Raw genomic sequence first — 20,784 nt, forward strand, 5'->3', positions numbered from 1 at the left:
ACACCTCCCTGTTCACAACTGACACAAATAGTTCATGAAAACAGGAATGCATTCTGAATTGTTTTCCTCATCTCTTCTGTAAAAATGCTGGTTACGACCCACTGAAATTGACTTCATGACTCATAACGAGTCTCAGTCCACAGTTTGAAAACACTCTACCAGTTTCATATTTTATCAATCCAGATGTTTTTGTTTTGCATGTGGTGCTTGTAGCTTAACTGCCTACTCGGCACATTCTACGTAGTGGAGACGAGCTAGTCCCCAGGGTAGGAGAAGCAGAGACTCTTCCAGACTCTGTGGGGGGAAAGTCAAAAAGGAAAATTCAGCTCAGCTCAATGCTTCCACAGCCACCATCGGGGACTGACGGATGCCAGGTCTTCTTAGAAATTAATCTTTGTTCTGAGGGAGATTTTGAGGGGGGAAGGAAACATTTTCAGCTTTGAAAGAAAGAAAAGATAGCGCTAAGTCGTGTCCGACTCTTGTGACCTATGGACTGTAGCCTGCCTGGCTCCTCTATCTATGGGGTTTTCCAAGCAAGAATACTGGAGTGGGTTGCCATTTCCTTCTCCAAGAGATTTTCCCAATTTAGTTTTTTAATCTTCTCTTTGGATCCCCTCCTTTCACTCAGTGACTCCTCAGCAAAGGTTTTTCAAGCCCAGAAAACAATTAAATGACTCAAAATCCAGATCTGTAGCCCCCTTTAACTTGTTGTCTTTCAACTAGCCAGCCCCACCCCAGACCCACAGGTGACACCAGGAAAAATGGGGGTTGGGGCCGCCCAAGGAAGGAAATAGGGTGGCTCAGTGGGTGTTGGCTGATACAGCTGGCTAATTCTTTTCGTTTGGGCTTTGATGGATGACATGGGATGCTCCACGCTCAGAGGAAAGCTAACTTAGCATGGCAGGTGTGGCAGGACCTCACCCCGCGCTTTGTACCCAGTGGCAGCTCCTCCGGATGGCGGGGGAGGGGGAGACGGAGGGAGGGTTTACGCTTTCCTTTCGCTTTCTCGAGCCATTAAACCTGACACCTGGGGACAGAACTACAGTTCCCACCACACCTCGAGGCAGGAGGAAGAAGGGGCACGGAGGGCCAAAAGGAAAACCAGGAGAAGGAGCAAACACCTGCTGGCAGACGTGAGCAACAGGTGAGCAACAGGTGTAGGTTGCAGGATGGAGGGTTTTGGAGGGGATGGATATGGCTCATTTCTTCTTGCAGGGCATGTGAAGGGGGCTTTTGCGGAAACCCTGAGGACTTACTGGGGGAGGTGGCCGGGGTTGGGGGAGAAGTAAAATTTCAGCTCACATGACAGTAGTTAGACACCGGAAGTAGAATGGCTTTCTTTATTTGAAAAGCCAGAGGGGGAAAAATGGTTTGGCTGTTTCTCTTGTTTGCTGGATCATGCAGCCACAGTAACTTCAGAGACACCTAAGAGAGGTGAGGGATCCTCCTTCATTCATTTAAAGCTTAGGGTTTTTAAGTATAGATTTTAATGTGTGTGATGATACAGACTTATCATGTTCTATGACTTTTGAGAAGACCAGAAATAAAACTGGGAGAAATGAAGAAGGGTGTCATAGACAGGGACAATTTGCAGCACAGCAAATTTAGTTATCAAATGGGATAAGCTTTCGTGTATTTTTATGAGACATTTGATAAGGAGACGCAACACAACTGAAGAACAGTCAAAGGGTCTGGGATATCTGATTCAAGGGGACCTGCTTGCTGCTTCAAATGTCTGCTGGACTGTCATGTGGAGTAAGAATCCTGGCATAGCATGAGGGTCCATGGTGAAAAACCTCAGGGACATAGATGTCAACCCTATGTAAGAGCTGTGCACACAAAATTGATTTTTGTCTGGAGGTAGTGAGCTCCTTGGGATCTGAGATGTTGAAGTGTAGGTGGATGTTTAAGCTGAGATGCTGAGGGCAAGAATAAAGTTTCAGGTGGTTGACTGTGCTGGTCGATGCTTCCCAAACCTGGCTGCTTATCAAAATCACCTGAGAGTGTGTGCATGTTTTTACAGCTATTTTGCAGATCTGAGATGGGCTCTGGAATATATAGGTATATATATATATATATTTATTCCTTTGCTGTTTATTTTTGGTTGTGCAGGGTCTTCGTTACTGCATGCAGGCCTTCTTTAGTTGCAACAAGCAGGGGGTATTCTCTAGTTGCAGTGCTCGGGCTTTTCACTGTGGTGGCTTCTCTTGTTGCAGAGCACAGGCTCTAGGCACACAGGCTTCAGTAGTTATGGCACATGAGCTTAGTTGCTCGAGGTATGTGGGATCCTCCCAGACCAGGGATCAAACCTGTGTCTCCTGAGTTGGCAGGCAGATTCTTTACCACTGAGTCAGGGAGGTCCCTATATATTTAACTGTTTAATTACCTTCCCAGGTAATTCTGATAGTCAGTTGGGAAGACACTGTCATAAGAAACTTTTTTTCCAGGCTATGGCAGAATATAACACAAATATTCTAACCACTGGGTTTCTTTTGTTTGTTTCTTTTGTTTTGTTTGGCCACTCTGCACAGCTTTTGGTATTCTGGTTCTCAGATCAAGGATGGAACCCAAGGCCCTGGGCAGTGAAAGTGCAAAGTCCTGACCACTGGACCGCCTGGGAATTACCCACAGTTTTCATTTTGAGTATTCTCAAAATCATAATTTCCCAGACAGGAAAAGCCTTTCTGAAACTGACTTCTCTGTCAAGCGTCCTTGGTGTTTGTTGCTGGTTGCCTGGACATTCAGACTTCCAGTAGTTTGTCTTCCTCCCGTGTGACATGAAGACGGGCTGACAGCTAGGCCTGCCTTCCGCAACTGATGTTCAGTTGCTCAGTCGTGTCCAACTCTTTGCGACTCCATGGACTGGAGCATGGGTCTGCAGTGTCCTTCACTATCTCCCAGAGTTTGCTCAAACTCATGTCCGTTAAGTCAGTGATGCCATCCAGCCATCTCATCCTCTATTGCCCCCTTCTACCACCTTGGATCTTTCTCAGCATCAGGGTCTTTTCCCATTTGCATCAGGTGGCCAAAGTACTGGAGCTTCAGCTTCAGCATCGGTCTTTTCAATGAATATTCAGAGTTGATTTCCTTTAGGAACCAGTCAATCCACCTGATAAGTGGCAGGTAAAACATACCTGCCGAGTCAGGCCACAAGGTGTGTGGGATCTTAGTTCCCAGATCAGGAATCAAACCCTCGCCCCCTGCAGTGGAAGCACTGAAAGTGCAGTCTTAACCACTGGAACACCAGGGAAGTCCCAGTCAATGCTACCATCTGAGAGTGGGCCCCGTAGAACCCCTTCATTCTAAGGTCACTCCTAAAGTAGTATCAACTCACCTAGGACAGGTGGGGTTTGTGGGGGCAGCTCCCTCTTTCCTGACCAGTAATTAATGTCCTTCTCCTCCCACGAGGATGTCCGTGCTAGGAAAGCAGTGACCTTCCTCTGTCTCGTGCCGTCCTGAATTCTGAGTGCCAAGAATAATTCCTGGCTGCCAGTAGCTGTTCACCAAAGATAGGCTGAATCCCTTCTTTTCTTCCTTGATCCTAGGTGGCAAGAGCCATGCAATTCTCCAGCTCAGCCAGGGCAGCGGATGAGAACTTTGACTATTTGTTCAAGATTATCCTCATCGGGGATTCCAATGTGGGCAAGACGTGTGTCGTGCAGCATTTCAAGTCCGGGGTCTACACGGAGGCGCAGCAGAACACGATCGGGGTGGACTTCACTGTGCGTGCCCTGGAGATTGACGGCAAGAAAGTGAAGGTCAGAGGGGCACGGGGTGGAGCTGCCTCTTCCACCCATGGACCCTAACCCGGAAACATAGGCCTGAGGCATAACAGATGTAAATATAAAATATGAAATCATAAAAATACCAGGCAAAAAACACCTGAGAGTATTTATTTTTCTCACTGAGGAAGAGGAAAATCAGGCTTGAAATTATGACAAGAACCCACAAGTCATAAAGGAAAATATTGCTCCATCTAACTCTTAAATCTAAAGGTCAAATTTACACTCTTCTGTATAATCATATAAAGGTCAAATTTCTACACACTCAGAAATACCATAAACAAAGTCAAAAGCTGAATGACAAACTGGAAAGAAACATTTGCAAATATGGAACTCATAGAAGGCTAATTTCTTTGACATGAAAAGAGCTCTAATAAGGGAATTCCCTGGCAGTCCAGTGGTTACGACTCCATGCTTCCACTGTAGGGGGCATGGGCTCAGTCCGTGGTCAGGGAACTAGGACCCTGCATGTCACGCAGCAAAGCTCTGAGAAATATCAAAGAAAAGACCAACAACCAAACACAAAAAGTAGGCAATTCACAGATTTGACAAAACTACTACTTCATAATTTTATGCAAACTGGCTCATACATTTATGTGAAGAAGTAAAGGTACCCACTGTCACTTTTAATTAAAGCAATGAAATTAACAGTGAGATACCTTTTACCCATTTGATCAAAAAGTGTTGGTGATGATGTAATAAATGGATTTTGCTTGGGATTCTATTAAACACAATAGTAGAAAGATATTTTGGAACCAGTTAGGAAAATGTAATATGGTCTGAATATATCATACTAAGGAGTTATTGAAATGTTTATTAGCAGTGATAATGGTGTTATGGTTATGGAAGACAATGTCCATTTATTAAGGAAGTATGTAAGTAGGCAGGAAATGACACAAAGTCTGGGATTCTCTTTAAAATTACATTTCAAATAAATCAACAGAAAGGGCTCCATGAAACAAGAGTGGCAAAATCTTGATAATTATATGGTAATGTGAGGGTTCACTGTTATATTCTCTCTAGTTTTATGTATGTTTGAAAACTTTCTTTAAAAAATAAACTTTATAAATAATGTGAGAGTATGAGAAAAACAGGTACCAGGGCTCCCCTGGTGGCACAGTGGAAAAGAATCTGCCTGCCAATGCAGGAGACATGGGTTCGATCCCTGGTCCCGGAGGATCCCATATGCCGCAGAGCAACAAAGCCCGTGTGCCACAATTATTGAGCCTATGCTCTAGAGCCCGGGAACCACAACTACCGAAGCCCAAGTGCCCTAGAGCCCGTGCTTCGGAACAAGAGAAGCCACCTCAAGGAGAAACTCACACATGGCAACTAGAGAGTAGCCCCTACTCGCCACACCTAGAGAAAACCTGCGCAGTAGTGAAGACCCAACGTGGCCAAAAATAAATAAATAATGAAGTTAATTTTTTTTAAGCTAAAAGAAAAAACAAGTACCCTCAAACACTGTTGGAGGGAATATAAATTGGTGCCGCTGCCTGGGTTGTTAATTTGGAAGTTAGTATTATGAAGACAATGGCTTCCCCGGTGGCCCAGTGGTAAAGAATCTGCCTGCCAATGTAGAAGACGCAAGAAATTTGGGTTTGATCTTTGGGTCAGGAAGACTCTCTAGAGGAGGAAATGGCAACCCACTCCAGTATTCTTGCCTGGGAAATCCCATGGGTAGAGGAGCTGTCAGGCTGCAGTCCATGGGGTCACAGAGTTGTACATGACTAAACAACAATTAGGGGCACATTTCTAAACGTGGACAACTGAGTGATCCTTCAGAATCAAAGCAGTTCAGCCAATGCCCTCTCCTTTACCAGGGTCAAAAAATAACCCTCAAAATCTAGACAAGTAGATGAGTGTGCTGGAAAGGCAAAGAATACCACACCCTAGGACCCTGGATCCACCTCTCAGGCTGAAGGGTCCCTTAGGTGATGACTCCCAACCTGAAGGCACATCCAGATGACTCTGGGGAGCCTCTGAAAAAAGCAGACTCTTGGGCCCCACCCCAGACCTTGTGAGTCTGGATCTCTAGAAGTGAGACCCAGGAAACACCTTAGGTGAGCATCAGACATGGGAATTCCTCACGCAGACCCCCTTGCCCGACCTTCTGCAGATGCAGGTGTGGGACACTGCTGGCCAGGAGCGTTTCCGGACCATCACCCAGAGCTACTACCGCAGCGCCCACGCGGCCATCATCGCCTACGACCTCACCCGGCGGTCCACATTCGAGTCTGTTCCTCACTGGATTCATGAGATAGAGAAATATGGAGCAGCGAACTTGGTCATCATGCTGATTGGTATGTGGATTTCAAGACATTTCACTTTCCTTTATGCCCCATGCTCAGCTTTTTCTGGGTTTCCAATGACAGTGGAACAGGAAGTCATATAAGCACAGGTGGAGGCTAGGACCTCAGAAAACATCTGGGCCAGAAATTCCCATCAGGTTCGCTTGAGCATGATAGTGGGGGTGGCATGAATTTGTTAAGAATACAGATTCCTTGGTGGCCCAGTGGTTGAGACTCTGCACTCTCAATACAGGGCACACTTATTGAATCCCTGGTGGGGGAACTAGATGCCACATGTTGCACAGCGAGGCCTAAAAAAAAAAAAAAGAATATAGACTCCAAGACCCCACCTTAGAGTTTCTCTTTACAAAAACCGGGGACATATAGATGAAGGTGCACCCTGGCTAATTCAACACACATATTTGCAGACTACACAGGAAATACTCTGGAGTGTGAGTTTCACAACTTCAGGTGGCTCTTAATCCCCAAGGGAGCCACTCAGATGACTATGACTGACAACACTCTTGAACGACTTCTCACACCTGCTAAGATCCTAAACAAATCTTAACAATAAGTTAACATCAAAATTAACATCAACTTCAACCACACTAAGTGAACTCACAGCTTGAAATAGGTGCAGTCCCATTGTATATTCAGAGATGGGTAACTTCCCAGGTGGCACAGTGGTAAAGAATCTGCCTACCAATGCAGGAGATGCAAGACATGTGGGTTTGATGCCTGAGTCAAGAAGACCCCCTGGTGTAGGAAATGGCAACCCACTCCAGTATTCTTGCCTGGGAAATCCCATGGACAGGGGAGCCTGGTGGGCTGCAGTCCATGGGGTCACCAAGTCGGACATGACTGAGCACAACATACTGTCAGTTCCCTATAGTATTAGCTTTGCAAGCAGCGCACCCCCCCTCCTGAGGACACTACTGTCTACCAGGTGGCTGGTTAATTTTGGCAACCTCGTTTAGTTTTAGCTACTCAAAGCGTGGTCTGCAGACCAGCAACATCATCATCACCAGGTTTTTGTTTGTTGTATTAAGACATTTTTTCAGAACAGTTTGAAGTTCTTAGCAAAACTGAGAGCAAGATACAGAGATTTCCCATATATGCCCTGTACCCACACATGCGTGTGCTGTGCTAGTCGCTCAGTCGTGTCCGACTCTTGACTCTTTGTGACCCCACAGACTGTAGTCCGCCAGGATCCTCTGTCCATGGGGATTCTCCAGGTAAGAATACTGGAGTGGGTTGCCATGCCCTCCTCCAGGGGATCTTCCCAACCCAGGGATCAAACCCAGGTCTCCTGAAATGCAGGCAGATTCTTTACCATCAAAGTCACCAGGGAAGCCCCATGAATACTAGATTGAGTAGCCTATCCCTTCTCCAGGGGATCTTCCCGACCCAGGAATTGAACCAGGGTCTCCTGCATTGCAGGAGGACTGTTTACCAGCTGAGCTACCAGGGAAGTCCCCACACATGCATAGCCCCTCCCATATCAACATCCCCTAACAATGTGCTACTTTCGTTACAAAGAATGACCCTACATAGACCTACATCATAATCATCTAAAGTCCATAGTTTAAATTATGAATCATTCTTGGTGTTGTGCTTTCTATGGATTTGGACAAGTGCATGATGACAAGTGTTCATCATGAAGATATCACAGGGTGTATTTTCACTCCCTTAAAAATCCACAGCATCTGCATCACTTTGGGGTTTGTTAGAAATGCCCCATCTCAGGTCTCACCCCAGACCTACTGGATCCGAATTGATCCTAGAGAGATCCTTGTGCAAATTAAAGTTTGCAGAGCACAGGTCTAGACAGCTGCTGTAGGACTGAGAAGGAGTTACCCATTGACAAGCGTATCCTAGCTCTGTGCTAAGTCACCATCTGAACCTTAGTTTCCTCATCTATAACATTTGATCAATATTCACTGGGGTTGTAAAGATTTAGTGAGAAAAAGTGTATGCATTGCTTGACAGTGCCTGGCACATAGTAAGTTTGTCATAAAGGGTGGGATTTGCTTCTAGAAGTTTGTTTGAGGGAACAAGCTCATCAGAGTTCCTTAAATAATTGGGGGGGGGGGGCTTATGGTGAGGGTACAAGTCCCTGGGACCTAGGAAAAGTCAGTAACCAAGCTCACAAGAGGAGGAGCCCCAGTGGAGCGAGGCCACCCTCCACCTGCAGGAAGCTGGGGACCCTCCTCTCAGGCTGGGATCTACGAACCAGGCTCCTCCTCTGTGTATGCTCTGTTGCATCTGACTCCTTGCAACCCCATGGACTGCAGGCAATTAGGCCCCTCTGTCCATGGAATTCTTCAGGCAAGAATACTGGAGCGGGTTGCCATTTCCTACTCCAAGGGATCTTCCTGACCCAGGGATCGAACCCGTGTCTTTTGTCTTGGCAAGGGGATTTTACCACTGAGCCACCTGGGAAGCCTCCTCCACTATTGTGCATCTATCTCCTCTCTCAGAGCTACTTCTTTTTTTTTTTTTTTTTTTTAGTCTGGGTGCAGGTTCAGTGTGAGTTCCTATGTCATCAGACTACAGAGCTACTTCTTAAATGTGGGGTGGTGTGGGCTGGCCACTCTCTCTCACCCTGAGCCCTCCCTCTTGGATTCTTCCAGGCATCATCCCCAGCCTGCTCCTGCCACAGAATCCCTCATTCTCTCATACCCTCTAGCTCACATTCCTCAGAAAAGAAACCCCATTGTCCCATTCCTTCTTTTCACATCAAATCCAGGCCCAGGTTGCTGACCAGCCTCTGGCAGGTGGACCTGGGGTAAGGTGCTCACCCTGGACCTCCCCTGATGGGACACATCATTGGCACACTCAGTCCGTTTATTATTATCATCCAGACTCCAGAAAGGACTTGTTATTCTAGAACCACTCTTCCCCTGTCTTTGCTGCTTTAAGTCATTGTCTAGCTTTGGCCACTTGATGTGAAGAGCCAACTCATTGGAAAAGATCCTGATGCTGGAAAAGATTGAGGGCAGGAGGAGAAGGGGACAACACAGGATGAAATGGTTGGATGGCATCGTCGACTCAATGGGTGTGAGTCTGAGTAAACTCTGGGAGATAGTGAAGGACAGGGGAGCCTGGCGTGCTGTGGTCCATGGGGTCACAGAGTCTGACACGACTGACTGACAGAACAACAACTAGCCCCTGTTGTATGCACAGCCTTGAGGAGAATGCTGCTTCTTAACTCATTCTGTTTCTTGTAACTTAAGAATCAAAGTCACTCCCAGGGCCTCGACAGGGCTCATCCCTTCCTGATACATCAGATCAAAAGCCCCCCAATCCACAGCCAGCCAAAGAAAATGTGCCTCAAATTTAGTCCCCTCCTTTTTTCAGAGCGGCTGTCTTTCCCCACATGCCTGAAACCAGGAAAGAGAGATTATTGTGGCCAGGTGGCCTCCACACAGAGGACCACTTGTCTCTTTGGGGAAGAGTGTCTCTTCTCTCTTTTTACTTCTCAGCCAAAGGTCCCCTTTGAGATCAGAAACTTTTTTGATTTGACTTCTGATACACTGGACACTTCTAAAGGCACTTCTTCGGTGTTTATACAAATAAACACTGATTCCTGCCCCCTCAAAAGGCCTAGATTTCTTCCTCAATAACCACTTCTTCGAAGCAACAGGGAGGACCCTGGCTGAGGTTTCTGACACCTTTCATGATAGTTGCTCCTGAGGTGTGAGAACCAGGATGGTTGATAGGAAGAGACAGTGACAGGTGACATTTACTAAACTCCACTCTGAATCCCCTCCTGAGTCCCTTCATTTAACCCTCACAACCATCCTGAGAAGCAGAGACCACCATCCTCATTTCCCAGCTGAGGAAATCGAGGCCTCTGGAGGTTGAATATGGTGCTAAGTAACTGGGTCAAGGTACTTACTGACAGGTGAGGCAGGGTATGAACCAGAGCCTCCGTGGGGTCAGTTCCTTTCCAAACACTTTACAGCAGTGGTCAGGCTAACAGTCACCCTCCTCTGAAGCTCTGGTTGAAGCAGTGTCTCATCCACTCTAGTGCCTGAACTCTGCAGTCAAACAGATTTGTGTTCAAATCTCCCTCTCTGTCCTGCCTGTCTGAACTTGGGTTCATCCCTTTCTCTGAATTTTGACTCCTCATCTATAAAAGTAGCACCTGCTTCAAAGCTGTTGTTGAATTGAAAGGATTAAACAAAAGAACACATAAAGCACTTAGCATAGTGCTGAGACCTCAATCCAGGGAAACTGTCCTGCCCTGCTGAATGAGAGGCTCCGAGCCCCACTCCCCACGTCCCCGCTCCCCAACCCCCCATGACGGAGCTGAGCAGGCAGGGAAGGAAACCCCACTAACGACAGCTCCCAGGGAAGGAAGCTTAGGTGCGAATCTCATGCATCTCACCGAGGGGAACCACGCAGTTCTAATCTCACTGGGAGGTTTCCCCAGGAAGGTGGGCTGGATCCTTTAAATTCGCAGTTTCCCGGGATATCATGGAGCAGAAGAACCTCGAAAGCTGCCCTGCAAAGCCGCCCTGCCCGGGCAGACCCTTTCTGCACGGCCCTCGCCTCCCTTACTGGCCCCGCCCCTAGGCCCCGCCCTCCTGATGCCGCCCCTGTGGCCCCGCCCTCCTGATGCCGCCCCTGTGGCCCCGCCCTCCTGATGCCGCCCCTGTGGCCCCGCCCTCCTGATGCCGCCCCTGTGGCCCCGCCCTCCTGATGCCGCCCCTGTGGCCCCGCCCTCCTGATGCCGCCCCTGTGGCCCCGCCCTTCACCCCTCCTCCCTTTTCTGCAGAAACAGGTGGGGCAGAGGAGGGGAACAGATGGCAAGAAGTGGCGGGATTTCCGGGAAACTCACAACTGTTTCTTGGTCATTTACTCCCTCGTGTGTCGTAACAACCGTCTCTGCCTTCACTTCTTATCTGGTTCCAGAAACGCCCCCAGAGATGACCTGGAAGTGTCCCCGGCGTTCCCGTGTGTGACGCATCCAACCCCGAGGGTTGACACGAGGGATCTTCTTGTTTTCTGTCAGTGGCCTCCTCGCCCTAATCTGGGATAGTCAGCGGTGTCGTTCCCTCACCGAACTGTCCCTGCCCTTCCACCACAGTTTCCATTCCATCTCCACGGTTCTTCACACAAAGGATTCTTTCTCTCTCAAAAGTTTACCCCAGCCCCTGAGGCCACGTCACACCACACCAAAGTCAAAGAGACGGTTGTGCGTTAGCTGTCGTGTTCCTTCGGCTCCAGCCGTTCACAGGGAGGCCAGCTCCTCAGTATCCGTTTAAAACCCTCGGCGTTCTACCTCATCGCGAATTCCTGAACATCGTTCATAAGACCCGGCTCTCCCCCTGGAGGCCGCTGCTTCTCATCTTATTCTCCTTCTCCCTGCTGTTTCTCTAACTTAACTCTGCTTACTCCCTCAGTGTACGGGTTTAGGAGACCTGGTGGCTCAGAGGGTAAAGCGCCTGCCTGAAACGCAGGAGATCGGGCTTCAACCCCTGGGTGGGGAAGATCCCCTGGAGAAGGAAATGGCAACCCACTCCAGTACTCTTGCCTGGACAAAATCACATGGACAGAAGAGTCTGGTAGGCTATAGTCCACGAGGTCGCAAAGAGTGGGACACGACTGAGCAACTTCACTTTCACTTTCTTCCTTTCCTAAGTTAGGTGTATGTTCTGCCTCCTAACTGTCTTTGGCATCTGCTAAACTAAAATGTTCTTTTTAAAGTCCGCCTTTTAAAAAACTAGAGTAAGTTACTCCCCGGAATATCTGCTTCTCTCTCACTCCCAGGGAACAAGTGTGACCTGTGGGAAAAACGCCAGGTTCTCTTTGAGGATGCCTGCATCCTGGCTGAGAAATACGGCCTCCTGGCTGTTCTGGAGACATCTGCCAAGGAGTCCAAGAACATCGATGAGGTCTTCGTGCTGATGGCCAGGGAGCTGATGGCCCGCCACAGCTTGCCTTTGCACGGGGAGGGTGCCCCGGGCAGCCCCCCGCTGGAGTCCACTCCGGTCCTCATGGCCCCAGCTCCCAGGGAGAAGAATCAGTGCACCTGCTGAGTAGGTTCCCCAAGCGGGTCGCACCCATCAGCGGCCACCTCTGAAACCAACGGCAGCTGCTGGCCTTGAGTCTGCTGAGCAAACGGACTTGCCTCTGGTCCTACTCCTTCCTGCCTGGGGTAGGGGTCCGGGGCGGGGGTGCCCTTTTGCCTCAGTTCACACCAGAGGAAGGAACACTGATTCTGACAACAGAGGACACCCCTGTTTCTCTTGACTTTTCCTAGGACTCGAGGCCCAGGGGTGGCAGGACAAGATTTGTTCTTTTTTTCCCTTTTTGTGCATCTTTCCCTTTTCTGTCTCCCCAACCCTCCAGCTGTTTTCTACTGAACTTTGCCTCTCGCTTGGAGAAGTGAGCAGTGAAGGAAAAAAGAGAGGATTATCAAGAGGGAAGAGGATGTTTGGAACATTTCAGAGTGGTTTAAAACAGTGTGGGCACAGGAGGATGGGGGAAAAGCCTGCCATGATGACCAGATGTTGTTAACTTTTTTGCTTCCTGACATTCACACTTCGAGTCTTAGTTTGGGGAGCAAAACCTTTTGAGCTGAAGACCATAAATACTGTCTTGCCAAATGGTCAGGAGCCATGTGATGGAGAGAGAATTGGATTTCACTTTATCCTAGTCGGGCTGATTGGACCAGACTCCTAGGATGTGGGAGATGCATATGATTTCTTTCTAAAACACCCAGTTATCTGCGGGATCAAAAATTAGTTCTGAATTGAAATTAAATTGGCTCATAGACATGTATCAAACCAATACTAACCTCACTGTGTGGCTGGGGCAAGCCATGTACCCTGTGGAACCTGTAAGTCATAAACCTCGTTTTTTTCAAAGCTCCCCAAGGGTTGTTGCTGAGGGTGTCTCGAAATCCTAATAAGAACTGCAAGGGCTGGTCCAGCCACAAAACTAGCTCTAAAAGGGGAAATGTCTATGGGGGGCTCACCCAGGGTGCAGGTGAGGGTTCCCAGGCATTTCAAGCCTTAGCATCACTATCCATAGCCTGAGACCAGCTCTAAACAAACAGCCACTAGCCATATATGATGACTAAACACTTAAAATGTGATAAATTTGAATTTGAGATGAACTGAATGTAAAATATATACCAGATTTTTCTAAATTTCTAGTTAATTTATTTTTAATTGGAGGACAATTGCTTTACAATATTGTGTTGATTCCTGCCATACATCAACACGAATCAGCCATAGGTATATGTCCCCTCCCTCTTGAACCTCTCTCCCACTTCTCACCCCATATATACCAGATTTTGAAGACTTAGTACAAAAAAAAAAAAATGTAAACTATCTTCCTAATAATTTTTATATTGATTATATGTTAAAATGATAGTTTAGATTTTCTAGGTTAAATAAAATATATATTAACATTTCAGCTGTTTTTTTTTTTTTTTACTTTTTTTAATGTGACAACTAGAAATCTTAAATTACATGTGCAGCTCACACCATCTAGCCATTGGACTGTATAATAGAGCAACACTTCTCTAAGTGGGGTTCCCCAACCACACCTTTGAGTGTCCAGGGGATGTTTATCTCCGATTCCTGACACCCAAGGCTGACCCACTGAATCAGAATCTTTTCAGAAACCCACACTTCACCAAGCTTGCCAGGTGAGTCTCCCCACACTAAATCTTGAGAACTACTACTATAAAGAGGGTAGGTGAGGGTGGGAGTGAGCCAACAGAGAATTAACTACATCTTAGTTCACATCAATATATATTTATTGTGGAAACTGTTAGGTAGTTAAAATAGGGAAAAGGAGTCCAGAATGGCGGTGGCTAAAAGACCTGGAAGGGAAAAGCCCGCAAAAATATAACAAAGGAAAGTCCTAGGACCAGAGTGAGAACCTCAGGTAAAACAAACAACACTCCTGGCTGGCCCAATTTACATAGGACAGGCCCAGGGACAGAGAAACATATAAAAAGAGGAGCCAAAGCTCTCTTCTCTCTCTCTCTCTCCTGCGCGATGGGGCGCTCTTCTTTTCGCATCTTTGGATCCACGTGCCCTCACGCCTCGAAGATGGATTTTCCTGCTATTATCTAAATAAAATAGAGCTGTGACACTGAGCTGTAACACTGATTTATTTAAGAGCTATAACACGGTCTGTCCAAGACCCGAGAGCTGTGACCTGCCGAGGGGGCTTTAATGTCCGTCACTCCAAATTTTTGTTGTGATGAGACAAAGAACCGAGGAGCATACACTCGCCTGACAGAAATGAAACAACCTAGCTTTTGGAAACAGGAAGGAAATCTATTATAAGCCAGAAGGAACAAAAACATCAAAGCAGATTAACCTCTTTAACATACATATTCTCCTTCTAAAGAAAGGGCTGGACTTCCCTGGTGGTCTGGTGGTTGAGAATCTGCCTGTCAATGCAGGGGACACGGTTTGAGCTCTGGTGTGGGAGGATTCCACACGCTTCAGGTAACTAAACCTGTGCACCACAGCTACCGAGGCCACTCAGCCGTGCGCCGCCACCAGGAAACCCACCACGGCGAGAAGCCCGCACATCACAACTAGAGGAAGCCTGTACACAGCAACAAAGACCCGTTGCGGCCAAAAATAAATTTTAAAAAGAAAACAAAGGGTTATGTGAAGCAGGATTTCACACAGCCGATCAGCAATATACCTACACCAAGCCACTGAGCAATTTTCAGAAGAGACAGTGAGCAGGCAGTCATGAAGAAGGAAAACTGAGTGGATCAGGGGAAAGTGGGCAGAGAATAAGGAGGCTGAGCAGGCTATGAGGTCAAGGGTTCACACCAATCCTCCTTCATTTATCTGTTTATCAGTCTGAACCAACACTCGAAAACCTCACCAGCTTCTAGGATGATGCACTCTGCGGGTTATCTGGAATTAAATACTCCTTACCAACAGGTTTATATATGTGAGAACAAGTTCATCTGAACACCAGCAACCTGTAATTAGCCAGTGTGGGCTCTGTTGAAATGACGGTGCTGGGACGAAGGGTTGGAAGTGGAGCAACTTTCCTGGCTGAGGGGACACAGAGGTCTGCTCTGAAAACTTCAGTTCAGTCGCTCAGTCATGTCCAACTCTTTGTGACCCCATGGACTGCAGCATGTCAGGCTTCCCTGTCCATCACCAACTCCTGGAGCTTACTCAAACTCATGTCCATTGAGTTGGTGATGCCATCCAGCCATCTCATCCTCTGTCATCCCCTTCTCCTCCCACCTTCAATCTTTCCCAGCATCAGGGTCTTTTCCAATGAGTCAGTTCTTCGCATCAGGTGACCAAAGTATTGTAGCTCCAGCTTTAGCATCAGTCCTTCTAATGAACACTCAGGACTGATCTCCTTTAGCATTGCCTGGTTGGATCTCTTTGCAATCCAAGGGACTCTCAAGAGGCTTCCCTAACACCACAGTTCAAAAGCAACAATTCTTCGGTGCTCAGCTTTCTTTACAGTCCAACTCTCACATCTGTACATGACTACTGGAAAAACCATAGCTTTGACTAGATGGACCTCTGTTGGCAAAGTAATGTCTCTGCTTTTTAATATGCTGCCTAGGTTGGTCATAGCTTTTCTTCCAAGGAGCAAGTGTCTTATAATTTCATGGCTTCAGTAACCGTCTGTAGTGATTTTGGAGGCCCCCAAAATAAAGCCTGCCACTGTTTCCACTGTTTCCCCATCTATTTGCCATGAAGTGATGGGACCAGATGCCATGATTTTAGTTTTCTTAATGTTGAGTTTTAAGCCAACTTTTTCACTCTCCTCTTTCACTTTCATCAAGAGGCTCTTTAGTTCCTCTTCACTTTCTGCCATCAGGGTGGTGTCATCTGCATATCTGAGGTTATTGATATTTTTCCCAGCAATCTTGATTCCAGCTTGTGCTTCATCCAGTCCAGCATTTCACCATGATGTACTCTGCATTTAAGTTAAATAAGCAGGGTGACAATATACAGACTTGATGTACTCCTTTCCCAATTTGGAACCAGTCTGTTGTTCCATGTCCAGTTTTAACTGTTGCTTCTTGACCTGCATACAGATTTCTCAGGAGGCAGGTAAAGTGGTCTGGTATTCCCATCTCTTGAAGAATTTTCCACAGTTTGTTGTGATCCACACAGTCTAAGACTTTGGCGTAGTCAATAAAGCAGATGTTTTTCTGGAACTCTCTTGCTTTTTCAATGATCCAACGGATGTTGGCAATTTGATCTCTGGTTCCTCTGCCTTTTTTAAATCCAGCTTGAACATATGGAAGTTCACTGTTCACGTACTGTTGAAGCCTGGCTTGGAGGACTGAGCATTATGTTGCTAGCTGGGTGAGATGAGTGCAATTGTGCGGTAGTTTGAACATTCTTTGGCACTGCCTTTCTTTGGAAAGATGTGCAGCCTTTTCTGAAGCTCAGCACAGGCTCGCAGGGCACTACAAGCTCACCCAGGTGGGTTCTGCTCTAGAGCTATGGTGGGGGAAGGTTCTGCATTGACTGACTGCTGGTGATCTCACATTTGCAAAACTGTATGGTTGTTAATAAGTGAGTTACATGAAATTAAGTTCCAAAGGGACATTTTGAAAGAATAAAAAGACTGTGAATGCCTCTATTTTGTCTGCCAGTGTCAAGTACATTTCCTTGTATAAGAACACTTTTTGTTAATATTTCATTGTTGAGGGACTTCCCTGGAGGTCCAGTGGCTAAGACTCTGGGCTCCCAATGTAGGGGGCCCAGGTTTGATTCCTGGTCTGGGAATTAGATCCCACCTGCCACAACTAAGACCTGGTGCAGCCAAGTAAATAAACAAAAAATTAAAAAAAAATTCACTCTTGGGATTTCCCTGACAGACCAGTGGTTAAGGCCTCATGCTTCTACTGCAGGGGGCACAGGTTCAATTCCTGGTCAGGGAACTAAGATCCCACATGCTTCAGGGCATGGCCAAAATTTTTCAAAAACCAATATAAATAAAATTTTAAAAATTTATTGTTCATAGATTATTCCTAAATCTCTTCCCCACTCTATCACTAAAAAGGTCTACTAATAGTAACAGTAATAGTACTACTATCCTAATAATAATGGCAAACACATTACTATGCAATTACTATGTGCGTGACACTGTACCAAACGTTTTGCTTTTTTTTTGGCAGCTCGGCTTGGAAGATCTTAGTTCCCCAGGCAGGGATGGAACACTGAACCCCCTGCAGTGGGAGCACAGAGTCCTAATCTCTGGACTGCCAGGAAAGTCCCCAAGGATTTTATTTATACTGTGTTGTTGTTTACTCTCTAAGTCATGTCTGGTTCTTTTAAAACCCCGTGGACTCTAGCCTGCCAGTCTCCTCTGTCCATGGGATTTCCTAGGCAAGAATACTGGAGTGGGTTGCCATTTCCTCCTCTGGGGGGGTGGGGATCTTCCCAAACCAGGGATCGAACCCACGTTTCCTACTTGGCAGTCGGATTCTTTACCACTGAGCCGCCCATGAAGCCATAACTCAGTGTATCCTATCAGCTATCTTTTGAAGTAGGTATTATTTGTAATTTCTATCTTAAAAATGAGGCATGAGACATGGAGAGATTAAAGTCACACAGCTAGTAAGTGGCAGAGTCAGGATTCAAACCCAAACCATCTGGCTCCAGAGCCCACTCAACAATTATGCTATATGCTTTCTCAGACAATGATCAGTAATGGATTTGGGCTCTATCACATTAACCCCTCACCATCCGCTACACACACACACACACACACACACACAAACACACAACTACACTCACTGCAAGATAAACTCTCATACACAGGTTTTCATATCCTTCAAAGAATTGTGCAGCTCTCTCTATCCAAGAAGCTGAAGGGGACAGAAGGCAGTGAGGAAGGGGCAGGGTGGGGAACAGGTAGCAGGCTGGGGGCACTGAGAGAGTCCTATCTAACTTCGGGGGAGTTATGGAGGAGCTGTGCCTGAAACACGCCTGGCCCAGGCTGAGTGCTCTGCCTTTTGAACAGGGATGATGCAGAAACTCGAGTTCCCTCATATGTAAGGTGACGTGGTTGAGACCCAGGGCCAACCAGGGTGGCTTGTGTCAGCCTGATGTCGAGCCATCACAGCCCAAGGCTTAGATTGAGAGGAGGGAGAACTCACCCAGCAGCACACCTCAGGGCTCCCCAAGGGTGTTTTGCAGACCTCCCTGAGACTGACAAGGGGTTCTGGGGATTCATATCACCAACGGCAACAACAGTGCCTGCTGAATTTCTTTCATTTTTCAACAATATCAGTATTATCTGTTCAAGAGCTTGTGATCAATTATTGAATGAACATGGGTAAATTTCACAATTCACAAATGATTCAGTTGGTTTACCATCAGAAGGGAAGCTGCTAAAGTGTTCTTGACATCATACAGTTTCTTCTGAACCATACATTGTTTAATTTATACCCCAAAATAATTGCCAAAAACTGGAAGCTCCAGGAATGTTGAAATTAAAGTGCAAGTTAAGACGTAGCACAGAATAGGTGATAATTCTGCAAAGTCATTCAAAGATTGCTCTTCACCTGAATAGAAATTGCTTTACTATCATTGCAACTTTCATTTAATTATTCTTACATAGTATATCAAGATGTCTCTAGAACTTGAAAAGACCAACATTTAAAAGAGATCACAGAGTGATAATTATACTCAATGCATTTTATTCATTTGGGAATAAAAATTACCCACACATAATTTTAATAATGTGCAATACTTGTGTTAATTTTTAGAAAGTTGATTACAAATAGCAACCTGAAACCTCATCTAATCTAGAAATGAAATTTTAATTATAGAAATAAAATTAACATTTGTAGAAATACCAAATCAGTTATTTTTTCAAAGGTACAGAATATAGGCATTCTTCATATAAAAGCTTGTGTGTGTGTGTGGCAGTTATCTGTCAGTGTTTTATTGTCTATATATCTCCAAACCAAAACATAGGTTATTTTAAAATTCAGCAATGTCTTGATGTAAATAAAAATAACTTAGTGAACATCATTTTAGTGGGGAAAAAATTAGTATATCTGAGCGTAAGAATTTCACTGTTGGTGATAAGTGCACAACATTATAAATGTAATTAATGCTACTGAATTATACCCTTAACATTTTTGATATTTATTATTTTACTACAATTTTTTTAAAAATGTATTATAACAAAACCCATTGAACTGTGTACTTAAATAAGTGAATTGTGTGGTGTATGAATTACATCTCACTAAAGTTGTAAAAAAGAATCTTAAAATGAGCTCAAAAGGGCCTAAGGAGAAAATAATTGCATTTTAAATAAATTTTATAATCTTTAATAATTTATCAGCCATTAGTATTGATTCTTAACTTTAACCATTGTATACCATATAAAAACAATGAAACATTTTAAAATACCTAAGGGAATTACTAAGATTATATATTACTGGGGAAAAACTAAGGAAGGGATTTGTCACTTGGGAAAAGGAAAAGAGGTGAGGAACACTGGCTTTAGAAAAGTTCATATTTTTTTTCCAGTGTAACAATTTTAGTAATTTGTTCTTCTGCTGCACATTGAAGAAAAAATTACATTACAGAAAAGCTGGGATCCCACAAAGAGTGACTCTCTCAACATGATCGTGTACATTGACTTTCTATACACTGACTTTCCATAACATTTTGACATGTGCAGAGATATAGCTTTTACTCAGGTAGCCCCTCAAGGGATTTAAGTCCTTTGCTGGCCATTTACAATATGAACCTGGCAAGTCCCTGATAGTTCAGTTGGTAAAGAATCTGCCTGCAGTGTGCTGTGGGTTTTGAACTGTGGTGTTGAGAAGACTCTTGAGCGTCCCTTGGACTATAAGGAGATCAACTCAGGCAATCTCAAAGGAAATCAGTCCTGAATATTCATTGGAAGGACTGATGTTGAAGTTGAAACTCCAATACTTTGGCCACCTGATGCAAAGAACTAACTCATTAGAAAAGACCCTGATGCTGGGAAACATTGAAGGCAGGAAGAGAAGGGGATGACAGAGGACTAGATGGTTGGATGGCATCACTGACTCGATGGACATGCGTTTGAGCAGGCTCAGGGGGTTGGTGGTAGACAGGGAGGCCTGGCGTGCTGCTGTCCATGGGGTTGCAGAGTCAGACATGACTGAGCGACTGAACTGAATTGCAATGCAGGAAACCCTGGCTCAATCCCTGGGTTGGGAAGATCCCCCGGAGAAGGGAAAGGCTACCCACTCCAGTATTCTGGCCTAGAGAATTCCACAGACTATATAGTCCATGGGGTCGCAAAGAGTCGGACACAACTGAGTGACTTTCACTTTCTTTTCACTTTCAAGTCACTTCCCCTGTGGGGGCTTTAGTATTCTCAACTGGAAGAAAAGGCTGGACTAGAGATGCATTTGTGTCTTGGCTGTGCATGGGATGGGTCACTGCACCTGCTGAACATACCAGGTCCCAGCTCTGCAGCTCTGCTTCAGTAAGTCTGGACCAGGATCCATAATTTGTACTTGTTAGAAGTCTCTTCAAAGCATAAGGGAATTCCCACACATCAGTCCATAGACCAACAGTTATATCACAGACTAGAACCCATCTGTTGCTCCTACCAGCTCTCCAAGCTTCAGCACCCAAAGCCTTAGTGGCCAGTGACCACAGAGACATAAGCAGAAGTGGAAATGCCAAAGGAATTCCTAAATGCTTCAAGGAATGCCCATAATT

At 45.8% G+C, this 20,784-nt stretch overlaps 1 protein-coding gene across 2 annotated transcripts; it reads left to right on the forward strand.

Moving 5' to 3' along the window:
* The first annotated feature begins 1,062 nt into the window (after nt 1–1,062).
* Nucleotides 1,063–14,142, forward strand: RAB19 (RAB19, member RAS oncogene family). Of its 2 annotated transcripts, none has more exons than XM_065939247.1 (4): nt 1,063–1,144; nt 3,546–3,758; nt 5,902–6,085; nt 11,852–14,142. In XM_065939247.1, exons 2-4 carry the CDS (start codon nt 3,558–3,560, stop codon nt 12,118–12,120), a joined length of 654 nt encoding a protein of 217 aa, XP_065795319.1. In that variant the 5' UTR covers nt 1,063–1,144; nt 3,546–3,557; the 3' UTR covers nt 12,121–14,142. The 2 variants fall into 2 exon arrangements, with proteins under 2 accessions (XP_065795319.1, XP_065795321.1); XM_065939249.1 differs by lacking the exon at nt 1,063–1,144 and adding an exon at nt 1,365–1,434.
* Nucleotides 14,143–20,784: the final 6,642 nt, after the last annotated feature.

This window comes from Muntiacus reevesi, chromosome 6 (genome assembly GCF_963930625.1).
Source record: "Muntiacus reevesi chromosome 6, mMunRee1.1, whole genome shotgun sequence".
In the NCBI taxonomy this organism is placed as follows: domain Eukaryota; kingdom Metazoa; phylum Chordata; class Mammalia; order Artiodactyla; family Cervidae; genus Muntiacus; species Muntiacus reevesi.